Below are 22,500 nucleotides of genomic sequence, written 5' to 3'. Positions count from 1 at the left end.
CCTCGGGGGAATAATCCTTTTTTATCCCGAGGAAGAAGGATTTTCACGAATAATTTAACATTACGAAAGATTCGAAATAATCGCTTATGGATACTCTCTAAATTGGAATTAAATTAATTCTAAACAATAGCCAAGCAGCAAATGAGCATTTCTTTGGATAATAGTATTAGAGCAGATATTGCCAGGGGCAATGCAGTTAAAGTTCCAGTTACATGCATGCCTTAGTAATAGCTATTACGAGTGAATACACCTCAACTCTCTCTTTCTCTCTCTCTCTCTCTCTCTCTCTCTCTCTCTCTATCTCTTTATCTCTCTCTCTCTCTTTCTCTTTGTCTCTCTCTTTGTCTCTCTTTCTCTCTCTCTCTCTCTCTCTCTCTCTCTCTCCAACTCTCTCTCTATTTCTCTCTCTTTCTCTGCCTCTCTCAGTCAACGTAGTAAATATACAGAATAACATGATACCATCGTCTATACGAAGCTGCTGTTCACCGATTCTATTATCCGTAATACGGAATCATAATGTATTCTTTCTAAAAAGACTATCAGTATATTGTATAAAGCTAAAGCAAAAACAATATCACAGAAAGATTAAGATGATCAATTTATCTCGATAAATCCCAACGATATTACATTATATATTTTACAATATATTTATATATATTTATATATATTTATTATGAAAGCTAATGATAAAGCGCATGCATTATTTGACAAGTCATAAAAATGATAAAACTCTAATGATACGAATGAGTTAAGAAGCACGATATATTATCTCGATATATTACGAGTAAAGCAATCGTTTGCTTTCTTTTTTTTCTTTTTTTCTTTTTTTTTTTTTTTTTTTTTTTAATCAGCGTGCTGAAAGAATACGAAAGACTCGAAAGCAATGTGCCATCTACTCTCGTAGATATACATGTAAAGCTAAAGAGTTAGACCCAGTGAACTTACAAATCACTTCGACGAGGACACATGGCCAACGGGGCAACGACCAGGGGGGAGGCTAAAAGTCATCGACAATCGACTACTCACTCTAAAAAAACTTCGGATTCGCTTCGGGGCAACACCAACCTAGGCAAGACGATGGCCTTCTTCCTCCTGCTCTTCAAAGTCTGCGTGGAGAATTGAAATTCCGTTGAGTTAATAGGTGAATGAGGACTAAGTATAGTGATCTTTCGATCGCTGCCACCGGGACTTGTCAATGAGAAAACGTTTGACGGCGGTGGAAGGCTTAAATGTTGAGGTAATTTTCTTTCGAGCCCTGTATTTGCAAAAAGTCCACGACGGACCTCGGCGTTCAAGCTTTCCTCGCGATGAAGATTTTCGCTGCTTTTAGACTCGACCTGAGTTATAATCCTACGCACGTCCTTGCTCGATGACGTTAAGAAACTACGATAGTGACTTTTTGAAGTTGTCAAATGGGTTTCCGATGAGGAGGACAAAGATTCTAAAGACTTTCGTTCGTCGCTATAACGATCGTCGGCACTGAGAAAGTTTCTCGAGGAACGTAAGCTTTCCATTGATCTTGCTGTCACTTGGCCACTACTACCACCAGCTGTTAAAAGATGTTGTTGCTGTTGTTGTTGTTGTTGTTGTTGTTGTTGTTGTTGTTGTTGCAGATGATGATGCTGTCTTTGTAATCTAGACAAACTTTTCACTTCAGGCTCATAATCTTCCTGACTTGAACTGGATTGAGGACTTCGTCTACTCATGAAAAGACCCAATCTACTACCGGAGTATCTAGTACTGGTGTTATGTGTCATGTCCTCCTCGTTAACACAGATCGTCGTCGATGAAAAACGATGACTACTCTTTTGATGACCCATCAAAAGCGACTCGGCTTCTTCAGGAAGATCAACGGAGTGTCTGTCCGTTCCGGATATCCTATTGCCTTTCTCATCGATCACAAGTGGCTCAGGACATTCCTCGTCCTTAGGTATATTCTCGACCTCGTTCTCGGAAGCATATTCCATCGTGTCGGATTCATCGGCCGAGTCTTGTCTACGAATAGTGATCTGACCACCGGAAAATGTTCTAGATGATGTATATGCCTGCGCGTTTATTATCTTTCTCGTTGTCGACATAGTTTTTTTCTTTATCAATTTGTTGGTCAAAGTTACCGGCATATCCTCTGTATCATCCTCTTCCATATCGATAAGATTTCTTTCTTTCTTTCTCTCTCTCTCTCTCTCTCTCTCAATTTTTGTTTTTGTTTCTCTCTCTCTCTCTCTCTCTCTCTCTCTTTTTTAAGTTACGAAAATACTCTCGAGAATCCTCTATCGCTTGGATTAATATGAAATTTTAATGATTGGACCAATGAGAGAGGATCGGTTTTAAAGAGATTTAAAGGAAGGGATGAAGTGAAGTCTTCGTTCGTCAGAAAATCATCGCGGCAATTAAATCCTTTCATTCATTTTGACATATCTTCGATTAAAATCACTTGGCATCGAACGATTTGAATGATACTTTTGAATGAAAAATTTTTAATCAAATTTGGCTTCCTCTTCTTCGATTTACATGGCTTCTTAATCGTTCAGAACTGCTCTTTTCACTTTTTTGTTTAGCACATCTTGCAAATCCTTGATCAAGACGACGACGACGACGACGACGACGACGACGAAGCTGAAAGTCAAGGATATTTTACCAGACTGTTTCAAGAATGCGAACAACGAGTCGAAACACTTGGAATCACAGAAACGTATTGGCCTTTGTATAATTACTTCGCAAACTATACCATGGTATTTTTCGGGAAATGAACGTACTTCTTAAGAAAGTTTATAGTTCGAATCAAACAAGAATAATCCCATGGAAACTCAATGTTCTGTTTGATTAATGAATCTTAGCTGTAAACGTGTGTATCTGTATTTATAATGAAGAATTATCTAAAACAAATAAACCTAGAATTAACGTATAAACTCTTTTCAAGAAGGAAAAATTTCTAATAAAAAATTTATATACATAATCATACGCGTTTATCATTTGAAATAAATCGATCAACGATCAATCGTACTGAATATTCGAGAGAGTGAAAAATTAAAAAAAAAAAAAAAAAAGAATCTAATATACACATTTCGACCCTCTTTTTTTCGCAAATGAAAGGAAAGAAAGAAGAAGAAAAAGAAAAAAAGAAAAAAAAAGGAAAATATCATTTTCTCGCGTGCTTTTCGTTAGGAAAAGATAAGAAAAGCTTAGAATCCTTCTAATCACCTTTTTTATTCCCTTCCTTAATTATCGCTATCGTCCCTATCCTTAGCACGCATCTGAAATAAATAGACTTTTCGTTTCCTGTTTCAAGGAGAACTCAAATATCTCTTGGCATCCTCGAATCACGTTATCGCGTGACTGGCACGAAGCCCTTTTTAAAATACTCTACGAAGTTACACGGCAATTCTCCCTGATCCTTCTTCCTCCCATAAACCGACTTTAATCGTTTTTGTTCTATCAATAGCTCAATCTCCTTTCTCATAGAATAATGTTTTACGCATTTCCAAAGTTCTATCTTCCTTGAAATTTTCGCAGCTATTACATAATAAGTCCAATTATTGTTATTATCCTTACGATAACAAAAAGAAATACTTTTGTATGGGACCTATGTGAAAATTCAATTAAATTCAACGTAATGATTAGATAACGTGACATAAGACATTGTTACGTTTACATTGTTAATTCGTAACAGCTGATTTTGACAACGTATCACATGTACAACAACGCCCTCGTAATTGTTCTTTCTATTTTCTTTTTTTTTTCTCTCCACCAAAATCATCTATGTAGCAACATAATAGAAGACAAAATTCTAACGGATTTAAAAATAAATCAAAAGAAAGGGATAATGTATGAATGAAACATAATCGAGTTCAACGATTCAACGTAATAATTCAAGCATGTAATTCCATGATTCATGTACGTTATCTCTTTCACGTGAGATTCGAATGGATTCGTTCGTAACAATGGCCGCGTGTGAAACAATGAAAACAATGAGAAAGAGAGAGAGAGAGAGAGAGAGAAAGAGAGAGAGAGAGAGAGAGAGAGAGAGAGAGAGAACGACGTCCTATGTTCCTATAATCACACACATATTGTATATTTTTATTCTTTTATCTTTTATTTTTACAAAGCAAAAGAAATGAAAGAAGAGAAGAAAGTTTTAAAGCAGACGAGTTCGTAAAAAAAAAGAAAAAAAAATAAAGTAACAAAAAACTACTGAACGTCTACTACTCTAACGGATGGCTCCTAAGAGATATTTCTCCGAACTTATGTGAACGAAGATCTCTCAAGAGAGTTGCCGATAATATCGTAACTTTAATGTACGATATTATGTATAAAAGTGCTAACCTTCATCCCTCTTGTCCTATCGAATTGAATTTGAAATCTGAAAGAGTTTAAAATGATATCGGTTTTGTAAAATGTTTTCTTTTTTGTGAATGAATTTGATGAAATTTAAATACGTTCGAAAAAATGTTCAATCGAGATTATATCTGCTCGAAGAACAACTCTGGTAGACCAATTGACTGTGATTGTTTTCGATATCCCAATGGAATTACGTATTTTCGATTTTATTTTATTTTATATATACAAAAAACGATTTACTCTTGTTTACGTCGATGTCGTACGCTTTTATTTACGATCTTTCCTTTATATATATATATATATATTATTTTTCAGGATAAGGCACTTAAACTATTTTGCAAGTTCAAAAATATACATACATGGATATGTGTTATTACATTTCGTATTCCAAAATAAATATTATTATCGATTTAAAAATAAATGAAATCGTACGACGAGAGAATAAATATACAATTTTTAAATTTAATCCTTAAATGCATATATGACTTTATTTTTAAATGAAAATATACAGAATAAAAATATATTAATGTTTAATGGAATTCAATGGGATCATTTAATATGTATGTGAAACAATTTAATTTTTCATTAAATTTTGTTTATTTCGAAATTATCATTACGTTGTTTTTCAATTCTTTCGACGATAATATTTTCTCAAATACAACAGATATATAAGTTTTCTAACCGTTATGAACAAAAAAAAAAAAGAAAAAATAAAAATATCACGCACCTTAACAGGGCTTAACATTTATTTCCTTTTCATTTTTATTTAAGAGAGGAAAAAAGAAAGAAAGAAAAAAAAAAAAAAGAAAAAAAAAGGAAAAGAGAAAATAAATCCTAACATCGTATGACAAAAAACGATGTTTCTTGTATTCAACGTAAACATGATTTAACATGACGCGTCGATTCGAAGCGTAAAACTCATTTAATCGATTTAACAGGATACCTTTTTAAAAAGTCAACACACCCTTTTTTAAATTTATGCCTTACGCGAGAAGCACTTTCCTATTAATATCCTTTCGAGTTATAAGAAGAATGAGAGTTAATAAAGAAGCCGAGAGAGTATGATATACGAATCGCTTCGATTTCTTTCATAACGAGCACATTTGTGGAAAAGCGTGGAATTCAATCGCGATAATTCTCATTCGTGTATAAAAAAAAAAAGAAAAAAAGAAAAAAAAAAAAAAAGAAACAAAAAAGTTGATAAAGATTAGATCGACCGATAGAAATTGTAACGGCATCAAACAAAATGAACATACATTATTTTGTATTGCTGGCGGGTGATGTTATCATCTTAACCTAGTACCACAACCTATAGAGAATTACGACGTTTCTTAAATTAACGCGAGGTTAACGTTTTTCTTTTCTTTTTTTTTTTTTTCTTTTTCTTTGTTTCTTTTCCTTTCTCTTTCTATTTATCTCGAAAAAATTGACCAAACATTTTGCCAAGAAAATTTGCCAAATAATTTCTCTTAGTCAACATGAATCGACCACGACCTTTACCGATTTAACTAATTTAAAGCTTTGGCAAAACCACCTACCTAACTACCTACCTATCTACCTACTTCTCTCTCTCTCTCTCTCTCTCTCTCTCTCTCTCTTTGACGCTAATTTATCTTGTATTTCACTTTGCCAATTTAACATATTTTCGTTCGAACGGAATCATCCAAGTGGAATGTACGCAATCGTATCCTAAATTCAAATATTCGATATAAAAGAGATACATATGTATGTTTGTCTGTGGAAATGCGTATGCCCTTTTAGATATATTTGAAATATTTAACTGTAACGTAAATGCATTATTGAAAATAATGAGACAAGGTTATTCAATGAATATCGTATTAATGATAAACACCCTAAATATCCAGGGACGTGTTACCTCGATTTCTTCGAAAACAACTAAGGTGAATAGGTAGTTGTCGTAGATAGGTATGTAGATAGGTAGGTAGGTAGGTAGGTAGGTAGGTAGGTAGGTAGGTAGGTAGGTATTTAGGTAAGTAGAGAGTTCGCGAATAAGGGTCGATCGACTCCGAGGTCAACGACGACGAGAACGATTCATCGAGTTCACCTGAGTGGAAGGATACGTGCGACACGATAAAGGCAGACACGATACGTACTACGTACTTAGATAGATTAGGTACAGAGTTATGTGAATGCATAGATACATAAAATACATACAGAGATACATAAATGAATATGCATGTATATCTATATAATTGTATTGTACGTACATACATAGTTATATCTGTCTATCTAATATATTGAAATCAGGAAGAAATGGATCGAAATGGCGAGGTCGTACTTTATCAATATAAAGATTCTCTCGGGTTCGTTGCTTCCGGTTTAAATGGATGTCAGATAATTTAATGACTTCATCGATTCTACCGGAACACCAGCAACCCTGTCTACCTACTTTGGTTTACCTAGATTGCCAAAGTTCTAGGTCAAGCGATCCCGTTGCTTCACGGACTGGAATCAATTAACCCTTAACAATTACCCTAGCTAATGTCAAAACGATCCGTTTTTGTGTTACATTTCTGTGTCCAAACTTTACTTCTATCGACATCTTATCTACCAACTCACGTCCATCCTACTATAATCCCATGGAAATTTATCTGAATTTTTATTCGTAGTTTATAATTTTCAGAGAAATAAAAAGAAAAAGAGAGAGAGAGAGAGATAGATAGAGAGAGAGAGAGAGAGAGAGAGAGAGAGATAATCGTATAGTAATTTTATATAATCCCGTAGTTTTCTCTACTTAGTATCCTTTATAAGAAACTGTAAAAAATATGAGTAAGTTATTAATTTTACGATAAAATAGTGACTTTAGTAAAGTCCCTCTATAAAGTACTTTATTAAAAGACGTACGTACCATAACCATAAGATCTCTCTCCGGTTGAAATGAGAATGCTTTGATAAAAGCACATCGTTACTTCTAATAAATGATTATCGTGACAATTTTACAAAATGCATTTCTTTCATTCTTTTAAAGTTATGATACCGTTCGACGGATATGTAGTACGATTTCGTAAACAAAAAAAAAAAAAAATAGAAGTAAATAAAAGAAAAGAATATTATCGTTAGAACTATATTCCATATTTCATGATACTCTTAGAAAAGAAGGTCAATAATCATTCCTATTTATCCTTGAAGTCTAAAATAAAGTATGTCATGAGTCGATTTCAACGTATATGCAGAGGAAATAAAGCAAACGAATAAGAGAAAGAAAGAAAAAAAAAAAAAAAAAAAAAAAAAAGAAAGAAAGAAAAAAGAAAAGAAAAAAAAATATACGTGCTTCATGCATCGATTATACCGTAGAATATTCAAAAACAAAAGCAATTTCTATGTTTCTAATGAAAAATACTGTACAATAGATATAAACGTACTGAGAATTTTAATGAACGTTAACGAGACAACGAAGTTGCTATTGGCGTTGTTACTGCTGCTATCGCGTATAAAAAGTGGACTTAAAAAAAATTACGAGTGCCTCTTATTCTTTTCCTCTTTTTTATTTTCCTTTTTTTTCTTGGTTTTTTTTTTTTTCTTTTTTCTTTTTTATTCATTTATCTCATCATTCATTTATCTCAACAGTCAAAGGACTATTTTTTGCTTCCATATTTTATTTCTTTTTTTTTTTTTTCTCTTCAATGATTTTTACAACGTACAAGGGGTTTCATTGAAACAGTAAAAAAATCTAGTAAATCCCACGAATGACGAATATGGTAACGCGAAAAGAAAGAAGAAATATTTGCCGCTTTAACAATTTATTAACTTTAATCAGAGATTACGTTTAATGATCTGTTCGAGCTATAATATAATAATATCGATATAATTAGAACTACTGTGATCATTTCATCTCTTCTCTTTTCTTTTCTATTTCTTTTTCTATTTTTTTTTTCTGTTTTTTTTTCTTTTTTTTTTTTTTTTTTTTTACCGTTTTCTGAGACCGTAAGCTGACGTTTCAAAATTGCATGATGAAAAGAGATAACGAGCGTACCATTTGTCGAACGAGTTATAGTTTTTTCGAGAGATCATTTTCAGGAGATTCCATGAGAGAGAGAGAGAGAGAGAGAGAGAGAGAGAGAGAGAGAGAGAGAGAGAATTTCGTTCATGGTAAAAAAAACAGAAAAAAAGAAAAAAGAAAAAAGGTAAAAGGTAAAAGGAAAAGAAAAAAAGAAAAAAAAGGAAAGGAAAGAAAAAAAATGTTACACCCTCAGTCAAACCTATCCTTGAGATTATCTCGACGAGCATAGAATCGTGCTAGCTATTGGCTAGAATTAAGGGTAGGTTCGTAGAAAAAGAAAAATATAATGGCTGATATAAAAGCTTTCAATTTTGATATCGATCTCTCGATGATAATGACGATGACGATGACGATGTTAGTTAGCATCAGATAAACAACAGATCTAGATATATAAATAATTTAATGTCTCGACTCGTTGAATTTTCGTATTACGTTGGAATACCAACGGAAATGATATTACATTCATTTCGGACATATGTGAATATCCACGAGGTAAATTTAAAAAAAAAGCATACAGAATTCAATCTACGGTCAACAATAATGCAATGTCGTTGATAATGCAACATTCGTTCCTAATCCTTTATTATTTAAACTGTAATAAAAACGCACGAAATTTCGTTCAACCAAATGCGCTCGCATTCGATAATTAAGTCTAAAAATACGCGTTAATTGCGAACGAACGTTAATACGAAATGGATATATTTTTTATATTTTCCGATACGTAAACGGAGATTTATCACGGATATGATTTTCCATAAAACGGAAAAATATTTTTCTCTAGAGGAAAAAGAACGAATATCATCGTTCTAATAACTACGTTATTCGATGGGATATAGTATAAAAAAGGAAATCGAATTTAATATTACAGGGAATATATATATATATATATATATTTTTTGTTTTTTCTTTCCTTTTCTTGTTCATTTTTCTTTTTTTACTTTTCGCTCTTTTTTTCTCTTTTTTCTTTTTTCTTCTTTTTTTTCTTCCTTTCACGTACGAAACCTATCGTTGCTCACGGTAATTACATTCCCATGTATATATAGTTATTTATGTTAATTTATTTATCTATTTATTTATTTAACGAAAAAGCACTCACACAAAATGACCTGTTCGCACACAGTGCTCTTTGATAAAATCGTGCACTATAAAAGATGTCTATTAAATAACACTTAGTAGAAATGGCAATGGCTCGATCGTGGAGCAATCGTTGTAAATAAAATTAAACGTACGTTAGCAAGGTGGAAAATGGGAAAGGGCGATACATCCGATTCTGACATATTTCACGTGGCATCTACTAACAGTTTATCAGAGACATTCAACTACCAATCTACGACGTTGTGTAACGTTGTTATGGCATCGATTACTATCGAGGCTTTGCGTAAAATTAAACGATACGTCGTCGAGTCCGTTAGACGCCAGCAAACGCTTAATTATCACTTTGTTGTTTTTAACATTTGCTTCGGTAACGTAATGGTGCTATTGTAACACATTTATATACATCTATTATGTGATTCCGTTTACTCATATATCTTTTTCTTTTTTTCTCTCCTTCCCCCCCTTCTCTCTCTCTCTCTCTCTCTCTCTCTCTCTCTCTCTCTCTCTCTCTTTCTCTCTCTGTCTTTCAAGTAGAAAATTTTTTCATTTAAAAAAAAAAAAAAAGAGAAGTTTTTAAGAACATATCATTTATATTTTCGAAATTATTCGAATTTCATACTAAGCTAGTAGTGGTTAGTCGATTTATTGAAATTTTAATTGCGAGATTATGGTCGGAATAAGATAGTATTCGCATCCACTGAACAAGCTCGAAAGGGATTACATTAGAGTGGCATAAGCGTCAATGGAACACTTTGGTATTCGTAACCCTTTGGGAATAATGTCATTTATGGAAATTAAACGCAATGGAGACACATACCGATCTCGAATAAGGGGACAAGTTGGAAAGAAGAAGGAGACGTGGTTAATGATCGAAAAAATTCGAACGAAAGAAGTACGGACATGTTAATTAAACGCTTCATGAATACTATGAATGAAATTTCTAACATTTGGGGAGGAGAAGTTACGTCGTGCGTATCGCAAGAGAATCACGTGTGTATTCCATTTCTTCGTGCTTTTTCATCTTAAATGAAAGAAGAAGAAAAATAAGAAAAGAAAGAGAGAAGAAAGAAAAAAAAATAATAAAAGGAAACGTAAAAATAAAGGAGAAAAGGGGGAGGGGTGAAAAGAGCAGAAGAAAGAAAGAGGAAAGGACAGAAGAAGAAAGAAAAAATAGCACGAGCATTGAATTTCGTTCGTTTCGTTGATGTCGTAGAAACAGCAAGAAAAGCTTTTGCCTCGCGTCGAGAAGAGTGCTTTTTAACGTGCAGCTGAAACAACTTCTTCGCGTAGGCTTAAAGTTTGTTTTGCTTTTTTCAAAGTCAAGACGTTTATTACGTCGTCTCCCGTCGAGCTTTTTCGATCAATATCGTAATTTCAATTCTACGATAATACATACGATTGTTATCTTTATTATATTATCAATGACAAATAGAATAGAATGGAAATAGAATAGAAGTGCAACGAACTACATATATTACCTTGAGATAAAACGTCTTTAGACAGACAACGTGGTAGTTCAAAATATACCAAGAATGAGATTTTCTGTTCGATCAGACGAAAGATTGGCCCATCTCCAAACACTATGTCTCACGAGAAGTCGATAACAAATGCGACTTTTATCGATTCGTTGAAACCTATATAACTCGTTACGTAGGAGAAAATTTAGAAGAAAGTTCGCCGAGAGTTCGAACGTTATGAAAGAGTTTCACGTTCGTTTATCTCACATCCAAAAAAGTTTTAAAACGTCTTAGGAGACTATAGATATCTATATGCCATATAGATTAGTCTAAGAGTACACGTATTTATGTATATATAAACATATATAGGGATATACATATCAACGTACGATAGACCTTTTTTCATTTTTTTCTTTTTTTTTTTTTTTTTTTTCTTTTTTTACTTCTTTCTTCTTTCTTTTTTTAACAGTAAAAATCCATACTAGAGATTCTACGTAAAACAACATAGAAGGTAAAGATAAAAATTCCAATTTAACGTAAAGCATAGGGCGAGAGCATTTTAAAAATCTCCTGAGATATTTTCAAATATAGAAATAAAATCTCGTGAAATTCTTTAAGGTAGAACTTTTTCAATAGGAATTAATATTCAAAATTTATTAAATACAATCTACTAGATCACGACGAAGAGAGACTTGTGATTCTCGCACGAGTGGACATCTGTTTTTGTTGAAATTATTTTATAACAAAGAAACAAAAAAGAAATGTAAAAGAAGAAATGAAAGAAAAAGGAAAAGGTCAGAGAATACCCCGAGGACAAGATTCCTGTTTTTCTTCTTTCTCTTCGAGCACTCAAAGAACAATAAAACTAGGAAAGTTATCCATTCCTGAGAAACGGACTGTTTCGCGAAACGAGTTACGTTTACTGAATGAAAAAGAGGGAATAAAAAAAGCTGAGCTTTCAACGGAATATTCCGAGCATTTTATCCAAATTTCTCTCTCTCTCTCTCTCTCTATCTATCTATCTATCTATCTATGTATCTATCTTTCTCATATCTTCTATTCTTTCCTTTTTTCAAAATTTTGGAATAAACCCTCAATAGAAAATATTCCCATGTTATACATGAAAGATCTGTTCGTCTGTGTTTATATTTTTTAACATAACGTCATTTACGATCGATTGGATTGACGATACACCAAAAGCTTTATATATACAATATCTTGAATATACCGACGATCCCATAAACAACACCAAAGCTTATTGCTCTCCCTTTGTCTTTTTTACTCAGGGTAAAAAAACGTCGTACAAAGGGTATTTGTACCATCGTGTTCATTAGTACTGTCGTGTTCCCTTTATTATCTGACAGTATTCAAGATTTTATTGAAAGGATTTATATATCGATTGTTGAATACGAAAGAAAGATGGTTGGTAAAAAAAAAAAAAAGAAAAAAAAAAAAAAGAAAAAGAAAAAGAAAAAGAGAAGAAAGAAAAAAAAAGATCCAGATTCTTTTTACTTTTATCATTGTTAACAAAATATTTAATAAGACGAAGGGACAATGGATGAAAACAACTAACGAAGTTTCAACTCGTTATGAAAATGCACCGATCTGTATTCCTCATGAAACATTGAGAACACTGTTGGCAATATTTTCCAATATCGATTTTCTCACGATATTACAAAAGATTTCGAAGGCTCTCATGTCTATGTAAAAGATATGATTAATCGTGAACTACCATTCGTCGCGAATATCAATTATACGTTTTAAATTCTTGTCTCTGTAACGTCGAGGATAGGATCGTAATTAAGCTCGTCCTCAATAGAAGTGCAATTCAACGAGAGGTAATTCCGCGAAAAGAAAGATTCATCAAGAATGTAAATCCCGTTGGACGAAGCATAGGTAAATGCTCCCTCGTCGTGTTGCTGCTACGTCATAAGAAAAGAAAAGAACAAAGAAAGAAAAAAAGAACAAAAAAAAAAAAAAAAGTCTTCCACACGAGATTTCCATGATCTAGCTGAAATAATTTTTTATTGCATAAAATTTAGATTTGTAAAGAAAATTATTATATATAACTTTCGTTTTTTCAAATTGTAAATAAAAATTAATATTCATTCAACGACGATCGGTGAATTTTTTTTTACTGTTAATCAACAAATATTTAAGACGAATAACTATGTTATATATATATATATATATATATATATATATATATATATATATATATATAAAAGGACATTAATTGAAAAAATTTTGGATGATCGATTGAAAAGGACAATTATAAAATTTTTATCTAAATGATGAGAACAGATACATATAAATCGTATATTAGAGAGCTGATAGTGAAAGTAAACAATTATCGCACGAGCGAGCGAGTTCGCGCACTTCCACCACCAAATATCAGTAATGTCTGAAGGGGAACGATGGAGAATAGGGGAGGGGAGGATCCATGGATATCAATAGACTATAGAAAGTCGAATTGGAAAAGCGAGCGGAAGCACAGCAGATGGAACGACACGATTCACCACCGGCTGGCCATCCTTGTTACTTGGCACTTAGCCAGGATCATATCGATCCTGAATCTAGAGAGGTAGAATCATGGCTTACCGAGACCTTCCTTCCCCTTTATGGCGAGAGGCCGGAATTTGAAATTCATACATTGTTCGCGTCTCACGGAAGGAAGTTCGCTCAGGACGATGGTTCTTGTCGTTTGATATAATTATTTACATGTATTCTTAGGATATTACATGGAGGAAAAGGTCAGGTCACGTTTCATGAAGGATATATATCAACTTAATTTTATGAAAGTTCACTTTTTTAATTTTTATATTCGTAATTTTTTTACTCCTTATTATCCTACTTATATATTCTATTAAGATCGCGATTGTTGGATAACAATGAACAATATTTTTCATTTATTCAAATGTATTTTTTTTTTTTTTTTCTAATAAATTATATGAATAATCCTATATCCTTATTGATCGCGTGTGTTCAATTGCGTTGACGAAATCTCTCCTTCTCTCTCTGTCTCTCTAGAGAATTTCATCGATTACGGAACCACTTCGAAATAGGGAAAAACTGGAAAATTTGGAAAAGAAGAAAGAAAAAGATATAGAAATAGAAAAATAGATTAAAAAGAAAAAAAAAAAAAAAAAGAATTGGTTGAAACATTTCGGCCGAATTTAAAATTTTCTACGTACAAACCTCTCACCCGTTCAACTATCAAAAACGTATTGCTTTTTGATACGTTCATTTATTTTTAGACAGCTAACAGGTGGAGAAAAGTTTCGTGGTAAATATCATTTTTCTCTTTGCGTTCCGCGTTCTTTGACGTTTCGTTCCTTTCAAAATTTTGTTATATTCACCATGAAGAAAATAATTCCCAACTGAGTCTCTTATTTTTGTTATTTCGTTATTTTGTCAAATTCAAATATGCCTTCGATTTTCTCAAAGGTTATAATATATCCATTACTCCTTCTAAATTCTCAGTCTGAATTAATTTACACGACGATTTCACTCTAAAATCAATTTAATGTTAATTATAGTAGCTTGCCGATGTAAGCAGAAATAGCTTTCGTTCGCCGTACCAATATTCGTCCAATCGGAGAACGCAAGTGTTATCGAGACCTCGTTACAATGGTGCAAACGATGACACGAAACCAAAAATAGTTTTCTTCTATTACTTCGAAATAATCATCCGTATATATATATATATATATATATATGTGTGTGTGTTTTTCCCTACGTGTATATAACTACATATAAATATGCTCGTTGAAACGTTTAAACGTAAAAACGAAATTTAACGAACGAAATCCTTCTCGTTAAAATCGTACAAACATACTTTGAACGATCTACGTTGTAATAACTAGAAAATATTGTTTTTATTAAGCGCTTGCTAGTTAACGTCATTAAAGGAGAGATAGTGAAATACCAAACGAATACGGTAAATTTTGTCAAAAGAAAATTTGACGAAGGGTTAGTTAAAATCGATAGTAGTAAGAGTAGGTCATATTAAAAAGGATGTTCTATTCGAAGAGATAGTGACTTCAAATTACTTTTTGATATCTTTGCATAAAGCCATGTATAAATAATCCAACTGCAGGTCGTTCCTTATGTAGATATATCTTACGATATGACAAAGAGAATTCTGTTGTATAATATACAATTCGTATCATAGTTCACAAGAACTTTTCAAGATGACTGTACGTTTGCTTTGCATGCTTGTAATATAGTTTATTATTTGCATCTCTATTTCTATGTCTGTTTTACATACACACACATACACATACATATACACATACATACGCACATATGTAAATATATATATATATATATATATATATATATATATATATTTACATGTATTACCTTGTATATTCTCTAAAGTAAATTTTGCTACATCTTTGACACCATGGCGAGAGAGAGAGAGAGAGAGAGACAGACAGAGAGACAGAGACAGGGACAGAGATAGATAGAGAGATAAAAAGAGAGAGAGAGAGAGAGAGAGAGAGAGAGAGAGAGAGAGAGAAAGAAAGAGAAAATAATCTATAAATTTTATTATATTATTACTTTTTAATCTATTTCTAAATTATGATTAATTCCATCACATTAACATAATAAATTTTATCAATCAACTTATCTTTCACTTTCTTTCAAAATGGTTCTTCGTTTCTGGCTTCTTCAATGAATTGCAGTGTAAAATGAATTTCGTGGATAATGAATTTTGTTGCTATGGAAGATCGAAAAAAGAAGATATCGATAGATAAGAAAGAATTTTAATTTAAGAGTCTTCCTCACACTCTTTCTCTCTCTCTCTCTCTCTCTCTCTCTCTCTCTCTCTCTCTTTCTCTCTCTCTCTCTTTGCTCTTTCGTTCTCTTCTTTTTCCTTTCTTTTTTCTTTGAAAATAGGTATTTCAAAAAGTTCTTTAACATGCGAGATGAGATTATCTTCAGAGGGAGAAAGGTCATGCACTTTACGCAACAATGAACTCTCCTATATTATCAAAAGCAGACGTCTAAGTTGCATTTGTTTTCTTTTTCTATTTCAATTTCTTAATTTTACGATATAATCGTAGAATATACAATTATATATATATGTATATACGTAGAGTTACAAAATTACATTCGAACGATACGAAATTTATTGAGAAGAATTTTCGTTTGTTATATTAACGTATCAAATTTATGTTTGTATAAGGAAATACGTCACTCAAAGAACAATAAATAAGATTTGTGTAACAAATAATCGTCACGAGAGTCCCATCCATCTCGAAAGAGTCGTTTCGTTATTTATCTCCTTCAAATTTGATTACTCTTCTTAATCGATATCGTTGTTAGTCGTACGTCGTGAAAATTTAAACGCATTGCGTATAACGATGACTATATATTACGATCGATCGATCGATTGATCGATTAATCGATCGATCTCGTTTTAGGTTTCAATCCACCTTCCCTTACATTAATTTATTTTTTCATCCTGTCTAAAAGAATTTACTTTGAACGGAGTATCGTAAACTATAATGCCTATTGTAAAACGATACGACAGTTGATAAAACCACCAATTAACGATCGACTTTCAGTAAATTGACATTTCTGTTCGTTACTGCTGCCATTACTTCGGTGAAATGTATTGTATGATCAAATTTCGTCCGATTTTGTGGAATCAACTGTCAAACAGAGTTAACGTGTATACCTTCTAAAAGAAACGACTTCCCTATAGAAACTAAAATAACAACTTTGCCATATATAACATAATATCCCTTCGTCACGTCGGATTATTATCAACGAGAAAAGGATTATAGGTGAAAATATATTGATAATCAATTTCCATGGAAATTCAAACTGAATACATGATTGCTCTCGAAATTAGAACGTCAATGTGACAGTAATCATACCCCCTTTACTTTCTTTCTCTTTCTCTTATCAAACTTTGCCGACGACGACGACGACGACGACGACGACGACAGAAACTTTTTTCATATACAAAAAAAAAAAAAAAAGAAGAAAAGAAAAAAAAAGTACAACTTTCGGTAAAAAGAAATATGTACTCGATTACAAGCGAAGATATCGTTCAAGTTGAATGAAAAGGAGAAAAAGAGATAGAGGAGGGAAGGGGAGGGGGGGTGGGGAGGGGAGGGGGGAGAGAGAGAGAGAGAGAGAGAGAACGTTAAATATACGAGCTACAATATCGTTGGTTGTACTAGTGATGGAAAGAAAAAAAAAAAAAAAAAAAAAAAAAAAAAAAAAAAAAAAAAAGAAAAAAAAGGAAAAAAAAAAAAAAAAAAAAAGAAAAAAAAAAAAACGTTTAAAAAGGGACTGTCTAAGCGCAAAATAGCACATGATTATCGATCCACGCAGTAAATACACGTTTACAGACATAGTAACCACGTACGCATAATAACACGCGATGAACGCTTGGGCTCGATGTTTTGCTCCTGATTTTTAGCTCCCACCCCTCAATCATTATCACAGTTATGATCGATTTATAACGCTTGCAGTATAATTTATCGTATCAAAACCAACAAACTCTACATTTTTAATTTAAAATGATCATGTGCTTTCAACGTGTTTGCATCTATCATGGCCTTCGCTGAAATTTAGCAAGAATATTTTGACGAAGATGACCTTTGAAGCTAGAAAAGAAGAGTTTATTGCTTTCTTTTTCCTCTCTCTCTCTCTCTCTCTCTCTCTCTCTCTCTCTCTCTTTCTCTCTTTTTCTCTTTCTCTCTTTTTCTCCTCTGTTCAAGCTGTCTTGATCCTCATATACATAGATATGATAAAATGCTCTATCCAGTAAATTCCGTAACATGATAATCTAAGGAAGACAGGAAAAATTTTATTTCTTTTATCACGAGAATCTTCATACAAGGTTGAAAATTAAACCACGTCTTTGCTGCCTTTTATCAGCATAATTCCATTTCACAGACTTTGTTTTACCGTGTTGATGAACTGCCGAGTAAGATGAAGAAAAGAAATAATACAGAGAGAGAGAGAGAGAGAGAGAGAGAGAGAGAGAGAGAGAGGGAGAAAGAGAGAAAGAGAGAGAGATGGATAGAGAGAATCAAAGTGAGAAAGAAAAAGTATACCAATTAAATGTCCTTTTTTTAAGAAAATTATTTATATTATTACCTAACACTGACTTTCAAAATTCCATTTACAATATTTTAAAAGTCACCGCAACCTTATCTTTATCCGTAAACCAATATAATTATTCTATTTTTATAAATTTCGTCATTAACGCCATTATTATGTTGTACTAATATATAGTGTTTAACGTTTCTCTTTCTCATTCTCATAAACTATCCTTCTTTCTCTCTCTCTCTCTCTCTCTCTCTCTCTCTCTCTCTCTCTCTCTCTCTCTCTCTCTCTCTCTCTCTGACGATACTCAGCATTCTCTTATCGTCAAGTCGTTATATAGCGAACTTGTACTACTTTGTCAACGTTTCTTCGATGCTCGTTAACGACGACATTAACTGTTTAAAATGTAACATGACGATAAAAAAAAAGTTCGTGGGTGTATCGTTAATTTTAGAACACGTTCGAACCGAAATAATAAAATATTCTTAACAATCTCTTTAGGACAATTGCAACGACTGAAGTGGAAATTGATATTTTCTCGGATGTTCTTTTCGTTTCTCCTGAAAAGGTGAAAAAAGATAACGTGTAAGAGATAAGGATATCGATATCACGAAATCACTTCGTATAATATTTGCATAATTCTTTCTTTTGCATCGAGCACGTGTCAGAAACAAATGTTTTTAATTTACATTGAAGTTGTTGTTAACCAAGGATTACGAATTCCATTGGTGAATAACTTAACTGTGTTCTATTATCACTCTCTCTCTCTCTCTCTCTCTCTCTCTCTCTCTCTCTCTCTCTCTCTCTCTCTCTTGTGTGTGTATATATATATATATATATAAATGTATGTAAAACACGTGCATGTACGTGCGTGAATACGTACCTATATATATATATATATATATATAGGTATAGCAGAGAAATTGAAAAAGCGAGTACAGCTTTAATCAAGTATTCAACGTGAATGATATTTGTAGAGAACACAGTTGATTCGTGTCATTAACGTTGCGAATAAAATGTTACTCTCACGGTGAAAGATCGAAAAGATCCGATAGAGATAAAATATGTCACATGGAAAATGTGAACATATTTCTTATGATCATGAGAAGGGTAGAAGAAGAAAAAGATGACAAAGACGAAGACGAAGACGTAGAAGAAGAAGAAAAAGAAGAAGAAAGAAAAAGATCAATACATCGCACATTATCATTCATTCTCCGCAATTGTCATTTCGAAATAATTATGCATTAGGAGTAGATATAAATTTTAATCCTTGCGAAAGTATTATGAAACTTTTTACGATATTAGATTAGAAGATAGAAAGAAAAAGAAACTCGGATAAAACACACGGGACTCATGGAATTACCGTCACTCTTATAGTAATAAAATTTAACATCCTCCATTGTGCCACTTTAGTTCTTCTCTTTTCATACAATTTTTCCCCTGTAATTCTCACGACTGTTCTGATATGAAACCTCCTTTTGTATTCGGATAAAATTAAAGAGCAAGGTAGTGAATAACAAACAAATAAAAGACATAACATTGCGAATTGTCTTTCTCTCATTTTATTTTGTAACTATATTACACTGTAATTTAATCTATTTGAATAACACTATCTCTTGGTCGTAAATTTGATCATTAAGGAACGTGTGAAAGAGAAAGATAAAGAGAAAGAGAGAGAGAGAGAGAGAGAGAGAGAGAGAGAGAGAGAGAGAGAGAGAGAGAGAGAAAGAGAAACACAATCGCATATGTTTACACAAAGAAGTACATTCCAGCCCCTCGTTAAAAAAGTATCATTCATTTTCTCTATCGTTAGAATCATGATGGACACGAACGTCCACTTTTTGCTAAGTACTTTTTTATTCTCCTTCATCGATAAATTGTATTCATTCAATTAACGATTACTATGATTTCTTTTCCTCCTCCAACCCCCACCACCTGCGCACATCTACTATCTACGAAACATGATTTGTAAGAAAATAATTTATTTCGCAAAAGAAAAGAAAAGGTAAGAAAAGACGAGAAAAGAAAAGAAAATGTATTTGAATTACAATAATCTGACAAAGAAAATACTGACTATCTTGTTTGATAAAAAGTAACATTTTTAGTATTTTTTCTAGTTTCATTTCAATATACTTTACATATATATTATACATGTAACATGTGTACATGCGGATGCGGAAGTATGTGTATGGGTTAATCTCATGTTTTTTTTTTTTTTTTTTTTTATTTTTTTTTAACGACAAAAAGAAAAGAGAAATAGAGAGAGAGAGAGAGAGAGAGAGAGAGAGAGAAATACGAACACATTCATGCGCATAATATGGACATCATACTATATACATATAATTTGCAAGAAAAACAGGACAAAAAATAAGAGAAAGACAGAACGAAAAATAAGAGATGAAAATATAGCAGAAAGATGACAAATTAATGTTTACTTGATAAACGAGACGCTATCAAGATTCTCGAGGATCCTTTATAATATATATATATATATATATATATATATATATATATATATATATATATATATATGTCGGACCTGTGTGTGTGTATACGATTCGTTACATCTACCTATTATCCAAACAAATTAAGAACAATAAGAAAAATGTTCTTCATGCACGAAATTGATCGCTCGTCCGATCAAGGCCAGATCTTTCGATATTATTCGTAGGAACTCTAGGCGTCATCGATCGTTCCTTCATCGACGTTTCCTCAGCGTGCGAAAATCTACACCAGGCGATTTTTTATCCTTTTTTACGCTAACCTAATTATGCGTGTTGATGATATAAAGTTCTCATTCGTTTTCTTCTTCTTAAAAGAAAAAGAAAAAAAAAAAAAAAAAAGAATTCGATTTCTCAAAAAATGAAGAGAATAAAAAAAGAACTTTCTATCAATTACTCACAAAAAATTTTAAATACCAACAAAAGACGATAAATAAATTTTTATTGTCGTTCTATTTATTTCTTACTTTATTGTAATCAACAATTCATTTATAACGTTATTTATTGTTTTGATAATTAATTGGTAATTAATTTTGCAAACATTGTATGAAAAGTTCGTAAGATAATTTTTCTAACATTCAAAAGATTAAAAGTATAATTTTTAAATGAGAAATTTCATCTAAAAAGTGTGAGACAATGAATTTTCTTTTATTTATTCACTATCATTTTTTTTATCTTTTATATCTTTTCTCTATTATAAGTTATAAAAGATGTTAGGTGAATATATTGATTTTTATAAAATATTTTTGACGCTTAACGGGTATGCAATTTTCTCAAATATCAAGAAAAAAAAAAAAAGAATGAAATAACAAGTAAAAAGATTAAATAAAAAATTTGAAAATTTTCACGAATGTTTAAACATTTTACATAATGAATTTTACAAAATTATAAATATATTTCTATTTATATTTGTTTTTTGTTTTATTTTTTTAATCTCAAATGTAGATACATAAATCAAAAATAAACAATACGAGTTTATATGCACATATACATATACATATACATATATATATATATATATATACATGTTCCTCCACTAAAACATATCGAATTTCGTCGAGGTCTATCTCAAAACATCAAGGTCGGTCATACGATTCATAGATAGGCCATTCGAATGTAATTTCATGATGCACTGATATACGATACTATCATTTGTTATTAATTACTTTCTATGACGTTCTATTTCCGTCGAAGAAATGTCCTTACTTCGTTTTTCTCGAAATAAGAAGTGAATGAAGAAAAAGAAAAAGAAAAAGAAAAAGAAAAAAAAAATAGAAGAAACATAGAAAGCCTTATTTCATAAAATTCCAATAAATTCTATCAAATATAGTTTGCTGTTATCGTTAGATTAAAGGAAGAGCAAAAAAGAAAAAGAAAGATTTAAATATTTACTTCCAATTCGATGGGATTACATTTTGATTTGTTTCAACTACGCCAACCTCGTGAATTTACGATAACTCTCGCGACAATATTGAATGCGATCGATGTAAAATCACAAAGGAAAATTTGATTGTAAAGAAGAGAATGATTCAAATCGGCGTCGATTTCATACGAAACACTCACTGTTTTATGAAATTGTAAAATTGCATTAATTTAACACAACAAATTCACTTATGTAAAATGAATTCTTATAATACTTACGATTTGATTCTCATTCTTGAATGATGTATTGAAAATATTATGACTATTTAAAAAAAAAAAAGAAGAAAACGATTGCTATCATGTGATATTCGTAAAATGAAAATTTCAAACAAACAAAATTGTAAAATTGTTTAGAACTAAATCAAATTGAATTGGATAAAAAAAAATAAAAAAGAAAGAAATAAAAAAGAAAAAAGGAAAAAAAAGGAAAGACAAGAAGAAAAAGAAAAAAGAAAAGAAAGAAATCGCTTAATTATAATTATCACGTAATCTTTTTGTTACCTGAAATTCATATCGAGAATCGCGTGTAACGACTTAATTGGCAATTTGATAAAAGTGCGATATACATTAAAATCGGTCAATCGTTTATTTA

General features: G+C 31.9%; 1 protein-coding gene and 1 long non-coding RNA gene across 11 annotated transcripts in view; one reads left to right on the top strand and one right to left on the bottom strand.

Annotated features, from left to right (window-relative positions):
* LOC124950297 overlaps positions 1-4,647 on the top strand; it is a 4,649-nt gene extending 2 nt beyond the window's left edge. Inside the window, exons 1-4 of the long non-coding RNA XR_007101314.1 lie at positions 1-1,237; positions 1,314-1,501; positions 1,658-1,930; positions 2,559-4,647. The exon at positions 1-1,237 is cut by the window's left edge and continues 2 nt beyond it. This is a non-coding gene — a long non-coding RNA (uncharacterized LOC124950297). The remainder of the gene's footprint in view (positions 1,238-1,313; positions 1,502-1,657; positions 1,931-2,558) is intronic.
* Positions 1-22,500, bottom strand: part of LOC124950291 (cAMP-specific 3',5'-cyclic phosphodiesterase) — a 333,991-nt gene that overhangs the window by 109,048 nt on the left and 202,443 nt on the right. For 4 of the 10 annotated variants that reach the window (XM_047496745.1, XM_047496746.1, XM_047496747.1 and 1 more), the window contains exon 2: positions 1,027-2,616. The exons of 5 other annotated variants lie outside the window; for them this stretch is intronic. In XM_047496745.1, the coding sequence (XP_047352701.1) occupies positions 1,027-2,144 (1,118 nt within the window). In that variant the 5' untranslated portion in view covers positions 2,145-2,616. The remainder of the gene's footprint in view (positions 1-1,026; positions 2,617-22,500) is intronic. One more of the 10 variants, XM_047496748.1, reaches the window with a different exon arrangement.

This window comes from Vespa velutina, chromosome 7, assembly GCF_912470025.1.
Source record: "Vespa velutina chromosome 7, iVesVel2.1, whole genome shotgun sequence".
NCBI classification, from domain to species: domain Eukaryota; kingdom Metazoa; phylum Arthropoda; class Insecta; order Hymenoptera; family Vespidae; genus Vespa; species Vespa velutina.
Note: the sequence above shows the minus strand (reverse complement) of the source record. Positions and strands in the feature narration are given on the sequence as shown.